Source organism: Macrotis lagotis, chromosome 2 (assembly GCF_037893015.1).
Source record: "Macrotis lagotis isolate mMagLag1 chromosome 2, bilby.v1.9.chrom.fasta, whole genome shotgun sequence".
NCBI classification, from domain to species: domain Eukaryota; kingdom Metazoa; phylum Chordata; class Mammalia; order Peramelemorphia; family Peramelidae; genus Macrotis; species Macrotis lagotis.
In genome coordinates this window covers 73785869-73805345 of record NC_133659.1, presented here as the reverse complement: position 1 = coordinate 73805345, position 19477 = coordinate 73785869, and the positions used below count along the sequence as shown (strand labels likewise).

General features: G+C 37.0%; 1 protein-coding gene across 8 annotated transcripts in view; it reads right to left on the bottom strand.

Moving 5' to 3' along the window:
• The window catches only part of AXDND1 (axonemal dynein light chain domain containing 1), a 134798-nt gene that overhangs the window by 101587 nt on the left and 13734 nt on the right, over window positions 1-19477 (bottom strand). For all 8 annotated transcript variants that reach the window (XR_012475611.1, XR_012475612.1, XR_012475613.1 and 5 more), the window contains 4 exons: window positions 13706-13832; window positions 12715-12800; window positions 11873-11929; window positions 11583-11685 (listed from right to left, as the gene is read on the bottom strand). Coding sequence is in view for 1 of the 8 variants with exons in the window: in XM_074222149.1 (XP_074078250.1) it covers window positions 11583-11685; window positions 11873-11929; window positions 12715-12800; window positions 13706-13832 (373 nt within the window). In the remaining 7 variants the exon portion in view is untranslated. The remainder of the gene's footprint in view (window positions 1-11582; window positions 11686-11872; window positions 11930-12714; window positions 12801-13705; window positions 13833-19477) is intronic.

Here is a 19477-nt window from a genome sequence, read left to right as displayed (position 1 = left end):
CAATTCTTTGTCACTAAAAAAAAAGAGCTGCTATGAATATTTTGTAACAAGTGGGAATTTTTCCACTTTTTATGAATTCTTATGGATATAGGTCTAGTACTGGCATTGTTGGGTCAAAGGGAATGTTTTTTTTTGTTTTATTGTTCTTTGGGCATAAATCCATATTGCTCTCCAGAATGTTTGGATACTTCATCAATAATACATTAATGTGGGGCAGCTAGGTGGCACAATGGATAGAGCACTGGCCTTGGAGTCAGGAGTACCTGAGTTCAAATCCGGCCTCAGACATTTAATAATTACCTAGTCGTGTGGCCTTGGGCAAACCACTTAACCCCATTGCCTTACAAAATCTAAAAAAAAAAAAAGAAAAAAATACATTTGTCTCAGTCCTCCCACAATCTCTCCAACATTGATCATTTCCCCTTTTTCTCAACTTTGCCAATTTGATAGTTGTAAAGTAGTACCTCATAGTTGTTTTAATCTGTATTTTTTCATAGCTTTAATTTCTTCATTTAAAAACTGCCTTTTCATGTCCTTTGACCATTTATCAATTGTTGAATGAGTTGAACAATGAGTTGAACCTTATAAATTTGATTCAATTCTCAATATATTTTAGAAATGAGACATTTATCAGAATCCCTAGCTATGAAAATTGTTTCCCATCTTTCTGATTTTCTTTTAATCTTGATAGCATTAGTTTTAATATAGTCAAAATCACCCATTTTGCATTTGGTCATAAATTTCTCCTCTTTCCATAGATCTGAAATTCAGATAAGAGTATTTCTTGATTTGTTAAGTTGTTCATGTTAAATTGCTCTTTATGTCTGAATCCTGTACCCATTTTCCAGTTTTCCCAAAAATTTATGTCAAATAGTGAGCTCTTATCCCAGAAGCTGTTATCTTTGGATTTGTCAAACAATAGATTACTATAGTCATTTCCGTTTCTTTTATACCTATTCTAATCCATTGATCCATTTTTTTTTTTTTTTTTTTAGTTTTTGAAAGGTAGGGGTTAAGTGGCTTGCCCAAGGCCACACAGCTAGGTAATTATTAAGTGTCTGAGGCCAGATTTGAACTCAGGTATTCCTGACTCCGAGGTCAATGCTCTATCCACTGCGCCACCTAGCCACCCCCATTACTCTATTTCTTAACCAGTACTAGACAGTTTTGATGACAGCTGCTTTATAGTTTTAGATCTGGTAGAGCTAGGCCATCTTCCTTTACATTTTTTTCCATCAGTTTCCTTGCTCTTCTTGCCCTTTTGTTGCTCCAGATTAATTTTATTACTATTTTTCCTAGCTCAGTAAAACAGTTATTTGATACTTTGATTGGTATAGCACTAAATAAGTAATTTAATTTGGAGTATTATATTAACACAATCATGAGCAATTGACATTTTTCCAATTGTTGAGATCTGACTTTGTGTGAATAGTGCTTTGTAATTGTGTTCAGTTTCCAGGTTTCTCTTGGGATTGTCTTGTCAATTTCCAAGTATTTTATGGTGTCTGCAATTATTTTAAATAGAATTTCTCTTTCTATCTCTTGCCCTTGGGCTTTGTTGTTCATATATAGAAATGCTGATGATTTATGTGGGTTTATTTTATATACTGCTACTCTGTTGAATTTGTTAATGTTTGAAATAGTTTTTAGATGATTTTCTAGGGTTATCTAAGTATATTATCATATCATCTACAAAGAGTTAAAGTTCTTCTTCCTCATTGCTGGTTTTAATTATTTTCTTTTTCTTCTCTTCTCTTTTGCTAAAGTTAACATTTCTAATACTATATTGAACAGTAATGGTTATAATTGGCATCCTTGTTTCATCCCTGCTGTTATAGGAAATACTCCGTTTATCCCTTTTACATATCTGTTGATGGTCTTAGGCAGTACTTATTATTTTAAGGAAAACTCCATTTATTCCTATGTTCTCTTGTGTTTTTAATAGGAATTGATGTTTTTTGTCAAAGGTTTTTTTTACCATCCATTGAGAAAATCATATAATTTCTATTGGTTTTGTTATTGATATGTTCAATTATGTTGTGTTTTCCTGCCTACTTTGTATAAATCCTGCCTGATCAAATCCTTGCTGTAATCTGTCTGCTAAAATTTTATTTAAGATTTTTGCATCAATGTCATTAGGCAGAATGATCCATAATTTTCTCTTTGTTTTGACTCTTCCTAATATAGATATTAGCACCATGTTGGTGTCATAAAAGGAATCTGGAAGACTTCCTTCCTTCCTTCGTTCGTTCATTCATTTATTCATTCATTCATTCATTCATTTTTTTTAGGTTTTAGATTTTTGCAAGGCAATAGGGCTAAGTGGCTTGCCCAAGGCCACACAGCTAGGTAGTTATTAAGTGTCTGAGACCAGATTTGAACCCAGGTACTCCTGATTCCAGGGCCAGTGCTTTATCCACTATGCCACCTAGCTGCCCTTCTCCTATTTTTTTAAAATAGATTGTATAGAATTGTAATTAATTGTTCCTTAAATGTTTGGTAGAATTCACTTGTTAATCCATCTGGACCGGGAGAGTTTTTCTTAGTTAAGTTTATCAGTGATTTCTTCAATTTCTTTTTCTGAAATGGGTTTACTTAAGTATTTTATTTCTCCTGTTAATCAGGGCATTTTGCATTTTTGCAAATATTCATCCATTTCACTCAGTTTATCAAATTTTTTGCCAGTTAGGCAAAATAGCTCTAAATTATCTCTAATTTCCTTCTCATTGGTGGTCAGTTCATCGTTTTCATTTTTGATACTAGTAATTTGGTATGTTTTTTAGTCAGATTAACTAAAGATTTATCTATTTTATTGGCTTTTTTATAAAACAAATTCTTAGTTTTATTTATTAGATCAATGGTTTTCTTGCTTCAGTTTTATTAATCTTTCCTTTGATTTTCAGGATTTCTAATTTGGTATTTCATTGGGGATCTTTAATTTGTTCTTTTTTCTAATTTTTATATTTCCATACTATAAACATTCATTGATCTCCTCTCTATTTTATTCAATAAGTATTTAGAGATATATAATTTCACCTAAAAACTGCTTTGGCTTAATCCCATAAATTTTTGTATGATGTCTCATTGTTGTCATTTTCTTGGATGAAATGATTATTTCTATGATTTGCCACTTGATTGACTCATTCTTTAAAGTTAAGTTATTTAGGGGCAGCTAGGTGGCACCGTGAATAGAGCACCAATCCTGGAATCAGAAGGACCTAATTCAAATGCAGCCTCAGATGGATTTGTGTGACTTTGGGCTAGGTACTTAACCCTATTGTCTTGCAAAAATGAAAACAAAAAAATAAATTAGTTTTCAATTAATTTTTGGTTTATCTTTACAAGGCCCTTTATTACATTTTTATTACATCATGCTCTGACATGCATTATTTCTTCTTCATCTTTCTGCATTTGATTGTAAGGTTTTTATGCCTCAGTATATGGTCAATTTTGGTATGTATGGGTGCCATGTACAGCAAGAAGGTATGTTTTTTCCTATCCCCATTCAATTTTCTTTAGGGGGCTATCATGTCTATGTTTTCTTAGATTTCATTCATCTTCTTAACTTCCTTGTTTATTTTGTAGTTAGATTTATTTAGTTCTGAGAGAAGGACGTTGAGATCCTGCACTATTATAGTTTTGCTGTTTATGTCTCCTAGCAATTCATTCAGCTTCTCCTCTAAAAATTTGGATGCTATACTACTAGGTGTATATGTGTTTAATGATGATATAACTTCATTGTCTATGATGCCTTTTAAGATGATGTAGTTTTGGGGCGGCTAGGTAGAACAGTGGATAGAACACCGGCCCTGAAGTCAGGAGTACCTGGGTTCAAATTTGGCCTCAGACACTTAATAATTACCCAGCTGTGTGGCCTTGGGCAAGCCACTTAACCCCATTGCCTTGCAAATAAAAATAAAAATATGATGTAGTTTTCTTCCTTATCCCTTTTAATGAGATCTAATTTTTTGCTTTCATTTCTTTGTCCAGATCAGGATCACTATCCCTGATTATTTTTTACTTCCACTGAAGCATAATATATTTTGCTCCAGCCTTTTACCTTTACCCTGTGTGTATCTCTCTGCTTCAAATGTGTTTCTTGTAAACAACATATTATAGGATTCTCTTTTTTAATCCATTTTGCTATCCTCTTCTGCTATATGGGTGAGTTCATCCCATTCACATTTACAGTTAAGATTACTATTCTGCACTATTGTTCTATTAGAAACCAGAAGAGATGGGAATTCAGAGAAGCCTGGAAGGATTTGCATGAACTGATGCTAAGCAAGATGAGCAGAACCAGACAAACATTGTACACCCTAACAGCAACATGGAGTTGATGATCAATCTTAATGGACTTGCTCATTTTATCAGTGCAATAATCAGGGACAATTTTAGGGTATCTGCAATGCATCCAAAGAAAGAATTGTGGAATTTAAACAAAGATCAAAGACTATTGCCATTAATTTTTTTTTAAAAAAAAGGTATCTTATTATGTAATTTTGCTATCTCTTATATTTTATTTTTTCCTTAAGGATATGAGTTCTCTCTCAACACATTTAGTTTTGATCAGTGTGTAGCATGGAAACATTGTGAAGACTATCAGACTGTCTTCTGTGGGGGGGGGGGAAGCGAGATTGGAGGAAAAATTGTAAAATTAAAAAAATGAAACCAAAAAAATTATTATTCTGTATTTCCCTTCATGCTATCTTTCCCCCTTTGTACTTTTCTCTTTCCTTTCCTCTCATTCTTCCTCACTAATATTTTTCTCTTTCCCATTTAACTGTTCTTTTAAATTTTAACTTTAAATTTACTCTCACTTACATCTTTGCCATTCCTTTTATTAGTCCCTTCCTTTTCTTTCCCTTGCCCCTCCCCCACTTTCCTGTAGGGTAGGATGGATTTTTTAAACCCAATTGGGAATGTATGTTATTCCCTCTCTGAGCAAAATCCCTTTTTACCCTCAATTATATAATATATTTATAATTACAAAAAGTTGATTGACTGGTTGCTTGATTGATAAACAGCATTGCCTCATGGTCACTAAGTACTCTTACCTCTACCATTAGAAATATACTTCTGGGGCAACTAGGTAGCCCAGTGGACAGAGCACTGTCCCTAGAGTCAGGAGGACCTGAGTTCAAATTTGACCTCAGACACTTAATAATTGCCTAGTTTTTGTGACCTTGGGTAGGTCACTTCACCCCATTGCCTTAAATTAAAAAAAAATTTTTTAAAGAAATACACTTTGGCGGCTAGGTGGCATAGTGGATAAAGCACTAGCCTTGGAGTCAGGAGCACCTGGGTTCAAATCTGGTCTCAGACACTTAATAATTACCTAGCTGTGTGGCCTTGGGCAAGCCACTTAACCCCATTTGCCTTGCCAAAAAACCTAAAAAAAAAAAAGAAAGAAAGAAAGAAATACATTTCTCAAGAATCATGAATAACATCACATTATAATCACTTTATACCTTTCCCCCTTTACAAGTACCCTCCATGGACACACAATGCTCATGAGCCAAAGCATCATACAAAGTCAAATCATTTCATGAACCATTTATACCCTACCCCAAGTATACTCCCACCTAAGTAAAGCATCAAGCTAAGCAAAACTTCTTCATGTTGTTTTCATGTATACTCTCTCCCTCCATCTCTGTAGTACACCATAACACTACATAAAATTAAGTTATCAGGTACACTCTCTCCCAGCATCCAAACCAGGATATTAAAACCCTCATTAACTAAAGTAAGGATAAGATCACTTCCCATTGGGGGGGGGTGATAATCAACCTTGATGGACTTGTTCATTCCATCAGTGCAACAATCAGGGACAATTTTGGGCTGTCTTTAATGGAAAATATTATCCGTATCCAGAGAAATAACTGTGGAGTTTGAACAAAGACCAAGGACTATTACCTTTAAATTAGAAGAAAAAAAATTATCTTATTAGGTAATTTTACTATCTCATACTTTATTTTTCTTCCTTAAGGATACAATTTCTCTCTCATGGCATTCAACTGAGATTGATGTATACCATGGAAACAATGTAAAGAGTAACAGAATACTTTCTTGGGGGGTGGGGGGAGGGAAGCAAGAATGGGGGAAAAATTGTAAAACTCAAAATAAATAAAATTTTTCTGAAAAAAGGGTAAGATCACTTCCTAATCTCTGTATGTCCAACCCCTTCTAAGTAGTTCCTACCCTCTGCCCCTAGAGTAGACAAACCTCTAAGTACCTAGTAAAGTAAATCACTTATGATTTAATTATGTATAGAGTCTCTAAACACCCTGAGTTCTTTTTTTTTTTTTTGAAGATTTTTGCAAGGCAATGGGGTTAAGCTGCTTACCCAAGGCCACACAGCTAGGTAATTATTAAGTGTCTGAGGCAAAATTTGAACTCAGGTACTCCTGATTCCAGGGCTGGTGCTCTATCCACTGCACCACCCAGCTGCCCCCACCCTAAGTTCTCTTAAGAGAGAACTTTAGAATTAATTTTAAGGCCTGGTAGACACTGACACAGGACCACCCAGCATAGGGTGCCCTCAATAGAGAAAGTGCTGAACTCTATGAGCAAGGCAGAATTAAAGTAGTTCAAAGGAAATGTGAGATTTATAAGTTTAGAGTAAGTCCCTCAGGTGTTCACCTGAACTATTTATGCATTTTGAGCTCAAATTGATCTCATCAGTCATAGTTGGCCACTAAATGAAGGAAAAGAACCAATCATACCCCACTCTCTAGGTACAATCTCTTCAACTGTATTCAACACTTTAACTCTTAAGAGAAAAACAATTCTCAGAAGTTACACATGTTATCTTTCCTTGGAGGGTTGTATACAATTTAATGTTCTTGACTAACATTTGTTTTTTTTTTTCTCTTTTCCATTTACCTTTTTATGTATCTCTCGAATCTTGTATTCAAAGATCAAATTCTGTTCAGTTCTGGTCTTTTTATCAGGAAATTTTGGAAGTCTTCTATTTCACTGAACCTCCATCTTTTCCTGACAGAATATGTTGAATTTTGCAGGATAGTAAATTCTTGGTTGTAATCCAAGGTCCTTAGCCCTCCAAAGTATCATATTTCAAGATGTTGAGGCTGATAAGTCCTGTATAAATCTGACTGGGCTTCCTTTGTATTTAAATTGCTTCTTTTAAGTTGCTTAAAATATTTTCTTTTTCATTTGAGACTGGAATTTGGCTATGATATTGCTTGGAGTTTTTATCTTGTGGTCTCTCTTTTTTTAAGGTTTTTGCAAGGCAATGGGGTTAAGTGGCTTGCCCAAGGCCACACAGCTAGGTAATTATTAAGTGTCTGAGGCTAGATTTGAACTCAGATACTCCTGACTCCAGGGCTGGTGTTCTATCCACTGTACCACCTAGCTGCCCCCTGTGGTCTCTTTCTAGAGGTGTTCTGTGTATTCTTTCAAGGTTCTATTTTGTCTTCTTGAACTAATATATTGTGACAGTTTTCCCTGATAATTTCCTTTAAGATATTTTGCAGGTTCATTTTTTGATCTGGGCTTTCTGATCAATAATTCATAAATTATCTTTCCTGGAACTATTTTTCAGGTCATTTGCTTTTCCTAAAAGGAATTTTACATTTTCTTCAATTTTTTCAGCCTTTTGATTTTGTTTGATGGAATTGTGGTATCTCATAGATTCATTAGTTTCTACTTGTCCAATTCTAATTTTTAGGGTTTTATTTTCTTCAGTTAACTTTTATGTTTCCTTTCCCTGCTGGTTAATTTTACTTATTTGCCGAGTGGCATTCCCTTTCCAGTTGGCTGATTTGAGCTTTAGATGAGTAGGTCAATTTTATTTTTTGAAGAGTTACATTCTTTTCCAAGTTGGTTACTTTTACTTTTAAAGGAGTTGATTTCTTTGATCATAATGTTTTCATAATTTTGGTCTTTGGTCATAATTTTTTCATATTTTTTCTGCATGTTCTCATTTCTTTTTTTCCATTTTTTCTTCCTCTTTTCTTTGGTTTTTAAATTCTTTTATAATCTCTTCTATGAGATTTTGGATTTGAGTCCAATTCATAGAATCCTTTGAGACTCCCCTTGTAGGTAATTTGTCACTGCTTTCTTCTTCTGACATGTAATTTTTATCATCTCCTTCATAGTAGCTTTCTATGGTTAGCACTCTTTTAGGTTTTTTGCTCATTTTAATAATTCAACTCTGCTCTGGGGGTAGAGGGCATATGGTTCCGAGCTTTCTGTGCTGGGCCTGGGATCTGATCCCTAGTTTATCACTGGCCATCATGTTGCCTATGTAGAGGTTTGTTCCCAATCCAATCCTGTCTTTTGCCCCAGTGTTCCCAAGGTTCAGACTTTGATTGGGGTTAGAATCCTCCCTGCTGGCTTGCTATTTAGTTGGGGCAGTTACGTGGTGCAGTGTATAGAGCACCCGTACTTGAATCAGGAAGACCTGAGGTCAAATTTGAACTCAAACAAATTACCTAGCTGTGTGAACTTGAGCAAGTCCCTTAACCTCATTGCCTTGAAGAAAAAGAAAAAGAAAAAGAAAAGATGGGCCCTGGCTTTCAGGGAAACTTGGGGTCACAGACAGCAAGTCAGCAGGGAGGATCCCAACCCCAAAGACTGCTGCTGTCTAATTGCCAGGACCTGGGCTGCACTATGGCTATAAGCCTCCAGTTGGCTTTCTAGCATTCCTGCCTAGCTGGACTTTATTCCGCTTATCCCCCTAAGAGACAGACCTTCACAGAAGATCCTCCACAATGTCTCCAGTTGAAAACTTTTTCAATCTTTATTTTTTTTTTGGTGAGATCTGTAGCTTTAATGTCTGTGTAGAGGCTTCATTTAAGGTTGCAGAGAGAAAGCTCCAGAAGCACGCTAGCTTCACGTCTTGGCCCCATCTCAGAAGTCCAAACTGTAACCTCAAATGGATCTGAGAGTATATTGATTTGGGGGTTTTCTCCAATTATGCCAATCGTAACTCAACCAGCCCTGTTATTCTGGGTGACTCCTGTCCATGTCCTCATGTAAACTGACCACTGCAGGTCCATCTAATGAGTAAGAGACCTTCTTTGCCTTCCCCTTCCATCTCAAAGGAACCAATAGATCACTCTGTTTGCCAATCATCTCATGCTCTTGCTAAGTGATCAATGTATCTTTTCTTCCTAGTTTATAATTCACTGATGACCTCTTTCCCACCTGTTCTGCTGGAGCTCATCAGAGCTAGTGGTATTTAATGTTTCATTACCACACAGCAGACACTGGTAAAATCTTAACCATTGAAAAGATGAGCTGGGGCAGCTAGGTGGCACAATGTACAGAACGCTGGCCCTGAACTCGGGAGGACCTGAGTTAAAATATTGCCTCAGACAAATAATAATTACTTAGCAGTAATTATTGCGCAAGTCCCTTAAACCCATTGCCTTGAAAAAAGAAAAAGAAAAATTGGGCCCTTTGCCTTTATGGGAAACTTGGGGTCACAGAACTTAGAAAATTTCCCCAAAGTAATCCTCTTTTTCAACTGCTTATCTATCTGTATTATCTGGTCATGCAGATACGTATTGATGGATGGGTGCTCCTGGGGACATATTTAAATGTATGCTGACTGAAATCTAAGTCAGAGATATTTTAAATCCACTGGTGGGTGTAGAGATCAAACTCCTTTGAAGGATAATAGAGCTCTTCTAAAAGGTTCTGCAAGGTCTTGTGACTTGACTTAATCAGAACATCATCCACAAATAGGAGCACCTGGAGAACCTCCCCATTTACAGGGAGGAGAGTCTCTTCAAACTTGACTCTGCCCTGGATGGATTACCTGATGTTTGTTATTAAAAGGTCATTATGAAGTACTATTGTTCTGCAAGAAATCATGAGTGGATGGACTTTAGAAAAGGTTTTCATGAAGTGATGCTGAGAGAAATGAGCAGAGCCCAAGAACTTTGTACACATTAACAGCAACACTGTGAGATGATCAACTATGATGGATACAGCTCCTCTCAGGTCAGCAATAAAGGATAATTCAAAAAAAGATCTGTTTTGGAAAATATCATCCTCAACTAGGGAAAAAACTATAGAGTCTGAACACAGAGCAAAGCATACTATATTTATTTTTTAAAAATTAAAATTTTAAAAATTCTTTTGTATTTTTCCTTTCCATGGTTTTTCCTTTAGTTCTGATTCTTCTTTCACAACATGACTAATATGGAAACATGTACTAACTATATCAGATTGCTTGCTGCCATGAGGAGGTGGGGAGGGAAGGAAGAGTAGGAGAAAAATGCTAGCTAGAAAGCTAGCAAAAGAATAAATGTGGAAAACTATCTTTGTATATAATTGGAAAAATTTTTTAAATGTTATTTAAAAAGGCCATCAAATAATTATTTTTGTTATCATATCTTCCAAGGAGATTAACAGTTATAATCAGTTAATTGATTATATCAATTAACTGATTACTTTAATGCTTTCACATGGACACAAACCATATCTTCTGTGGTCAATAAAATATATTTGAAAACCCAACACACACTCACAAGATTACCCAGTAATGTCTACAGAGTAATCCTATTCATGTTTATAATTTAAAATATTCAAATAGGGGCAGCTAGGTGGCGTAGTGGATAAAGCATTGGCCTTGGAGTCAGGAGTACCTGAGTTCAAATCCAGCCTCAGACATTTAATAATTACCTAGCTGTGTGGCCTTGGGCAAGCCACTTAACCCCATTGCCTTGCAAAAACCTAAAAAAAAAAAAATTCAAATAACACTTTAAAGTTGGTCAATTACTTCACAAACCCTCATTAGATTGATATTAAGAATAGTAATATCCCATTTCACTGATGAGAAAACTGGTACGCTGGAAATGGATTGTAACGCTGGAAAGAATTTTTGGAGTCAATTAATCCAGCTCCCTAATTACAGTTAATGAAGCTGATACCAAGAGAGGTCAGGTGCCTGGTATCAGATAACTAATAAGTATCTGAGGAGGGATTTGAACTGAGGTCCCCTGGTTCTAAGAGTTCTGCTCCTCCATGCTGCCATTCTGTCTCTGTGATATTTTAGAGGCCAGATTTCTGATTTCATTGGTATAGGCAATTCTCAAAAAGAAAACTTTCAGAAGACAATGAAAATTGGGACCCACTCTGAAACTTAGAAAGCCTTAAAAAACTCTGAATCCAGTGTGTGTCAAAAACAAGAATTGAACCAGGTACTCCTGACTCCAGTTGTCTGTCCATGACACCACACAGCTTCTCTCAGAATCCATTTTTATAACTAAAATTAGGTCTAACTCAAAAAAAGGACAGACACAAGGATTTTGCAACAGGGCAATCCTTGAGATTGAAACATCTTTAATGGGGGCGGCTAGGTGGCGCAGTGGATAAAGCACCAGCCCTGGAGTCAGGAGTACCTGGGTTCAAATGAGGTCTCAGACACTTAATAATTACTTAGCTATGTGGCCTTGGGCAAGCCACTTAACCCCATTTGCCTTGCAAAAAAAAAAAAAAAAAACCTTAAAAAAAAGAAACATCTTTAATATATGCCAAATAATTACGAGAAATGCTTTAGGGTTGGGACATACCCGCTCTCATGAGTTGGCTTACGAAGGGTATTCTACCTGAGTTATGCTTTCTCTTTTTTCAGTGTCTACACCAGCCTTCTCTAGCATCATATCCATCACATTTTTCAGCTGTATTACTTCAATTCTCTTATTTGGTTTCCTAGCAGATGAAGGATACAGAGATGGAGAATTAGCATTATTACCAGAACTAAGCTGAATCAAATCTCTGAACCCAAAAGATAACAAAATATAACAAAGGCAGCCCATATGTCTTTGGGTGGTGGGTGGCTTTGATAGAAATGCCATCATTAAACTGGAAAGCATTTTAGAAAATCAGCACTACTTACATGGATGGGAAAAGTAACAGCCTATTCTTACTGTCCGTTAGCAGAGTTGTGTATTTACTGCAAAAAAAAAAAGGAAATTTACATATTATTCTTAATTGGCCTGGCTGTCACACAATGCCTAATCCCATACTCTCCAACCCCAGGAAGCAGATCTCAAGGAAGATCTCATTGAAGGAGAATGGACAAGGAGATAAGCTGGATTTAGGTCTTGGCTCCAATCCAATCCAATTCAATCCACATCAAATGAATACTCTGCTAGACTGAAGATACAATTAATAAAAAGAAAGACAATGCCTGCCCCTCAAGGAGTTTATAATCTAATGACGCTCTAACCCATTCAAGCCAATTTACTTGGGGAAGTCCTGGGTCCTGGTTTCCAATGTTGCTGTGAAGTTCAAATGATGTAATATGTGTGTGTGTGTGTGTGTGTGTGTGTGTGTGTGTGTGAAAGTGCTTTATAAACTATAAAATATCATATTAACACAAGAGATTGTTATCAGTACCAATAGCATTTAGAGACTTACAAAGCACTTAACATAGCTCATTTGATCCTCAATGATGCCTTGGAATTGACAAACACTACAAGTTAGAGCTTGGGTTATGGAAGGGTTGATATATTTAGATGTAAGAAAGTGAAAGTAATGCAGATTAAACATAAAAGTATCTGGATTTTTTTTTCTTTTAGGGAGTCAGCTAAACATTTATCAGCAACCCTCCAGGCTTAAATCCCTGTCCAAGGCCATGAATGTTCTTCTGCTCTCAGTCTTGGCATCATTTCTTTGATTCAAGAGAGATAGCAATAATGTAATTACAATGGGTTCCATTCACATTGTAAAACTCACTCATCATAATACTGTAGACCTTTAACTCCTGTGTTGGACACAATGTGAAATTCTTCAGGGATAAGAGTATCTGCTAACTTTCTTGGCTGAAAAAGAAATAGAAATATGAAAAAGGAAAAACATTCTAAAAGAAATCTAACTACTACCCTACACCCCAAAACTCAGGATTTAATTTATTTGAGTGATCTTGATTTGAGAAATGACTTAAAACAAAGTTCTATGGAAAGGCAATAAACTTGAAGCAAAATCACTCCTGTTGTAGAAAAATAAATTGAGGGTTTGGTGTCTAGAACCAGTCAATTGATTCATGTGTCCTAGGTTCTCTGAAATTCATTGAATTTTATTTCTTAAATTCTACCAGTAGTTGATCATTTAATTAATTCTAAAAATCTGCATTAAAAAAACCATATCAGCAAGTAATTGGAAAATGTTTTAAGATGACCTTTAGAAAGACAGCTGTGATTGACTTCCCAATTTATCCTTTATACATCTTTAATATACATAATTATTTATATGCTGGCTCCCCATTGATACTGTGATATCATCAGGGATAAAGATTATTTATCTTTATGTCCCCAGTGATTAGCAGGGTCTTGATACATAGGAGCTTTCTTCACATGCTTTTTGACTTGACTATTCTTCAGTGCTAAATAACTGTTCAAACCACTATGATTACAAAAATTACTTTAAAAAAGAAAAAATATATATCTTTCCCATAAGACAAGCAGGAACTAGGATCATTTTAAATCACTGACTAGGCTTTCTGTCATTACCATATTAATAAATAAATGTGGTCAATAAGACTTAACCATCTGGCAGCTAGGTGGCTGGAGAGAGTATCAGTCTGGGAGTTAGAAGGACCTGAGTTCAAAACCGACTTCAGACACTTATTAATTACCTAGTGGTGTGACTTAACCCCACTGCCTTGTTAATTAAATAAATAAATGAATTCTAAAAGAAAAAATAATTATGGCTAAAAAGGCACACTTACTTCTGCTGAGGGTATAGACAAACCCTTTTCTGGCACTTTTTGAACAGCAGTTATTTCTTTTACCAGATTAGGAAGCCATGAATCTGCTAATTTTTCAGCCTTCATGTCATACAAGAAAGAAACATCCCTAAGAAAATGAAAAACACATTCATTAATTAATTTTCTACAAAATTGTATCAGATTGGGTTAACTAATTACTCTGCCAAACAGGAATAGTTAAGGTTAATTGCAATTGTGACCTTCTACTCACAGGGTTATTGTTTAGTGCTAGAAAAATGTGAGGTTGATATTATCAATATGGTTAACTGGCATTCAGGTAGCTATAATATTTTTCAGCATTTAAAACTTTAAAAGTAGAGAACCAGTACATTCAAAAAAACCCTAACACTTTGATACAAAAAAAATCAACTCCACAAATATCAGATAATATTTAAGTTTTTCTGAAAAGGGTCTGAGGTAGCCAGGGAAGGTTTTTTAATGGCCTGAAAGCTAAAATATGAGTCACCGGGGTTAATGCAGCAGCCAAAAAAAAAGCTCATTAGCTCTTGAGCTGTCTTCAGAGAGTAAAATCTTCCAGGAGGAGAGAAGAGATTGTCAGACTTTTCTGGAGTAGCATCTATTGTTCCTGAGAGCAACTGAAATGTACCATTTTGCTACTAATACCAACTGTCCCTTAGTCTGCTTTTTGGAGTTAGAGTAATTCAAAACTGTTCTCCATATCATACTAGGAGACAACTATTATGTCCCCTTTAATTTCATTTCTCTGGAATAAATACTTCCAATATTTATGTAACTAACTCAAAACCCAAAATTGTCTTAAGTATTACATAATTTTGCTATCCATAATGTTTTCTTTCTTCCTTAAGGATATTTTTTTTTCTTTCAACACATTCAATATTGATCTATGCAGGGGGGCGGAGCCAAGATGGATCCAAGAAAGGATCCAGTCTTAGGAGCTCTCTGATAAAACTTCTAAACTAAGGACTCTAACTAAACTCTTGAGAGACAGAACCCACAAAGGGACCCAGTGAGGCAGTTCTCCTACTCAAGGTAACCTGGAAAAGAGCAGAAAGGCTCTGCTCCCCAGGGTCGGAGGGGTGGGCCGCCGGAGGGGTGGCCCGCCAGAGCAAAAGAGCTTCAGCCTCCCGGAGGCAGCCGCAGGGCGCTGGGAGCCGCGGCTCACGGCAGCAGGGAAGTCTCCTGAGCTACACCCTGGGGAGCACCAGCACAAAGTGGGGGAACAGCGGGGGACCTCTGCCAGAGCCAGCACGTGGAGCCCAGCCCTCAGGGCACACAGCTAGCAGCTTGGTCTTTCAGAAGCCCAGATCCCAGAACAGAAGCAGGCTGAGCCAGTAAGCAGGAGCCCCCAGGGCATGAGCCCATTGAGCTGAGGGAGGGGAGTGAAGAGAGAGAGAGACTGCAGCGCTCTGTCCTCTGCCCCTGGAACAGGACTCTGGAGTTCTGACCACATTCAGAACCTGATTGCAGTCTAGGCCCCCCCATAGAACAGCAGCGGGCCCACCCCAGGCCTGTGGCAGAGGGGGGCGCATATGGTTATTCACAGACCAGGAGGGAGGACAGAGCCTCACACACTGAGACCCTTGTGGGAGTGTCCCAAAAGCTCAGGAAGCACCCCAAAAACAGGCCCAGGCTGGGAAAATGAGCAGAGAAACAAGAGGAACACCATTGAGAAATATATTATCTATGATCCCAAGAAGGATGGATATACTCAGTCTGAAGATGAGGAAACACAAGCTCCTGCATCTAAAGACTCCAAGAAAAACAGAAACTGGGATCAGGCTATGACAGAGCTTAAAAAACACTTTGAAAATCAAATGAAGGAGTTAGAAGAAAAACTGGGAAAAGAAATGAGATGCAGCAAAAACATGAAAATGAAATCAGCAGCTTAGTCAAGGAAATCCAAAAAAAGGCTGAAGAAAATAGCATGCTAAAAACCAGCTTAGGTCAAATGGATAAAAAGTTCAAAAAAGTTATTGAGGAGAATGCTTTAAAAAGCAAAATTGGCCAGATGGAAAAAGAGATAAGAAAACTCTCTGAGGAGAACAAATCCTTCAGACAAAAAAATAGAATTCAGGGAGATTGATGAATTTAACAGAAATCAGGAATACTTCAAAACCAAAAAAATGAAAAATTAGAAGAAAATGTGAAATATCTCATTGAAAAAACTGATATGGAAAACAGACTTAGGAAAGATAATTTAAAAATTATTGGAATACCTGAAAGTCATGATCAGGAAAAGAGCCTTGACATCATTTTTCAAAGAATTACTACAGGAAAATTGCCCTGATATTCTAGAAGCAGAGGGCAAAATAGAAATGGAGAGAATCCACCGATCCCCCCCCCCCGAGAAAGAGATCCCCCAAAAAACCAACCCCTAGGAATATTATAGCCAAGTTCCAGAACTCCCAAGTCAAAGAAAATATTAAAAGCAGCCAGAAGGACACAGTTCAAATATTGTGGAGCTGCAGTCAGGATCACACAGGACTTAGCAGCAATTACATTAAAAGCTCGTAGGGCTTGGAATATAATATACTGGAAGGCAAAAGAGCTTAGAATGCAACCGAGAATGAACTACCCAGCAAGGCTGAATGTCATCTTCCAGGGGAAAATGATGGACTTTCAATGAACCAGAGAATTTCAAATGTTCCTTTTGGAATGGCCAGAGCTGAACAGAAGGTTTGATCTTCAGATACAGGACTCAGGTGAAGCATGGAGATTGGAGATGGGGAAAATATGAGGGACTTAATGATGAACTGCATGTATTCCTGCATAGAAAAATGACACTGATAATACTCATATGAACCTTCTCAGCTAATAGAGCAGGTAGAGGGAGCTTTCATAGTTGAAGCACAGGAGAAAGCTGATTTTGAAGATAAAATATGGTGTAAAAATGGAGTCAATAGAAAAAAGGGAAATGTAATGGGAGAAAGAAAAAGGAGAGGGGGAATAGGCCAAGATATTTCATATAATAAGATTTTTTTTTATTACAATGAGCTATTGCAATGATATGGAAGGGGAGAGGCAAGGGGGAATGAGGGAACCTTTGCTCTCATCAGAGATGGCTAGGAGAGGAAACAGCAAATATACTCAATGGGGTATAGACATCTGGAGTAAGGAGGAGGGGGGACAGGGGGAAGGGATGGGGATGTGAATAAAGGAGGAGAGGATGGACCATGGGAGGAAGAGTGGTCAGATATAACACATTTTCTTTTTTACTTCTTGCAAAGGGCTGGGATTGGATGGCCTGCCCAGGACCATAGGGCCAGGTGGATGCTGGGCCTAAGGGGTGGTATGGGGGCTCAGGGCCTCTTGGCCCCAGGGCCGGAGATCTGTCTGCTGAGCCACTCAGTGACCCAACAGCAGAGTCTGAGTGAAAGGAGAGAGAAAATAGAGTACATGGTAGTGGAGAAATAAGAAATGAGGGAGTTGCAATCAGCAATGGCAACATTGGAAAAATATGGAAGTAACTTTTGTGATGGACTTACCATAAAGAATGTGATCCACCCATGACAGAGTTGTTGGTGTTGGAACAAAGACTGAAGCACAGTTTCTGTTATTATTTGGGGGAGGGTGCAGGGCAAATGGGGCTGGGTGGCCTGCCTGGGGCCACATAGCAGGGTGATCTTTGGGTGTCTGAAGCCAGATTTGGACCCGGCTGCTCCTGGCTCAAGGGTCAATGCTCTGTCTACCACCCAGCCACCCCTACTATTATTACTATTTTATTTTATTTTGGGTCTTTTTTTTTCCTTCTTTTTTGGTTTTTGCAGGGCAGTGGGGATGAGGTGGCTTGCATGTCACATGGCTGGGTGATTGTTGGGTCTACGGGCCGGATGTGGGCTCGGGTGCTCGTGGCTCCAGGGCTGGTGCTTAGTCCATTGCACCACCTGGCCATACCTACAATTATTACTATTTTTTTATTTTAATTTTTTTTCTCTCCCCTTTACTTTATTGCTCAAGCAAGTCTATATTCATGGGGTGGGGGAAGGGGGTATTTCATTTACTCTTAAACAACAATATTTTATTAATGTAAAAAAACACTTGTACAAAATGAGAATAAAAAAATTTAAATTAAAAAAATATTGATCTATACATATCATGGAAACAAAAGAAAAAAACAAAAACAAAAACTAGATGTTCTCCGGACATTATCCAGTTTATCAATATCTTCCTTAGGATCCAGAATACAACACAATATTCTAAATGCAACATAATGACATAAGGATGAGATGCCTGTCTGTTGGAACTTTCATTCTTCTTACTTATAGCCCTAGCCCCTTACACAGAGCCTAGAACATAATTATTCACTGACAAGGACAGAGGGCAGGGGAGCTCTCATTTTTCTATTCCAGGAAGTTATAATTTCCTAATATAGTCCAATATTGCATTAGCTTTTTGGTTTCCAAATCATGTCAACTTTTATAATGCTTAAAGTTCACTAAAATCTCCAGCTATTTTCCAGAATAATTGCAGTCTTGTTATGGCTTTCCCCATCTTGTACTTGTAAGATTGATTTTTTTATGCCTAAGTGTAAGACTTTACATTTATTCTTAATTTGTGAGACTGTATTTTTTTATACCTACATGTAGACTTGGGCAAGTCACTTAACCCTGATTGCCTCGAATCCAGGGACATATTTGGCCACTGGATCCAGATGACTCTGGAGGAGAAAGTGAGGCTGGCGACATAGCACAGCCCCCTTTCACTCAAATCCAGTTATACTTGTTTGTCCTGGCACCAGCTCACTGATGTCATGGTCTTCTTCAAGAACTAAGGACAAACATCAACAAGGTGGAAGGTGGGGGAAAGGATAAGAGAGGGACTGGTAGAGGGGTGGATAGATTAAGGAACAGGAAGGCAAGGTAGTGGATAAGAAGTAAATCAGAGAAGTGAGTTAGGATAAGATAAATAGGATAAGAAAGAGTGAGGAAAAACAGAAGGGAAATACAAAAGCACTTACAACTTTGAATGTGAATGGAATTATTCCCCCTCATAGCAATGGATTAAAAATCTGAATTCAACAATACATCATCTATAGGAAATATAATAAATATGTGAGACACTGTTAAAATAAAGGGCTGGAGTTGAATTTATTATAAAAAAGAGCAGGGGTAACAATCATTGATCTCAGAAAAAGTTAAAGCTAAAATAATTTAAGGGGGCAGCTAGGTGGCACAGTGGCTAGGGCACTGGCCCTGGAGTCAGAAGGAACTGAGTTCAAATTTGACCTCAGACACTTAATAATTATCTGTCTATGTGATCTTGGGCAAGCCACTTAACCCCTTTGCCTTGCAAACAACAACAAACCTAAAATAGATTTAAAAAGAGAAAGACAGGTAAACTACACTGTGTCACCAATATTATTCAATACTGTTTTAGACCATTTTAAATAACTCAACAGTTAAAAATGCCTGAGAGTATACCTACCAAAACACATACAGGAACTACAGGAACACAAATATAAAATACTCTTTATATAAAAAAGTCAAATTTAAATAACTGAATAAATATTCAATGGTCATAGGTAGTCAATGCCAATATAACAAAAATGACAATTTTACCTAATCTATTTATTCAATACCATCCCAATTAAATTACTAAAAAATTATTGAGTTAGAAAAAACAATAGTAAAATTCATTTAGAAGAACAAAAGGATAAGAATTTCAAAGAAGCTAATAAAAAAATGTAAAGGAAGGAGATTCAGCAGAAACAGACTAAACTATAATAAGGCAAAAAAATTTCAAAACTATTTG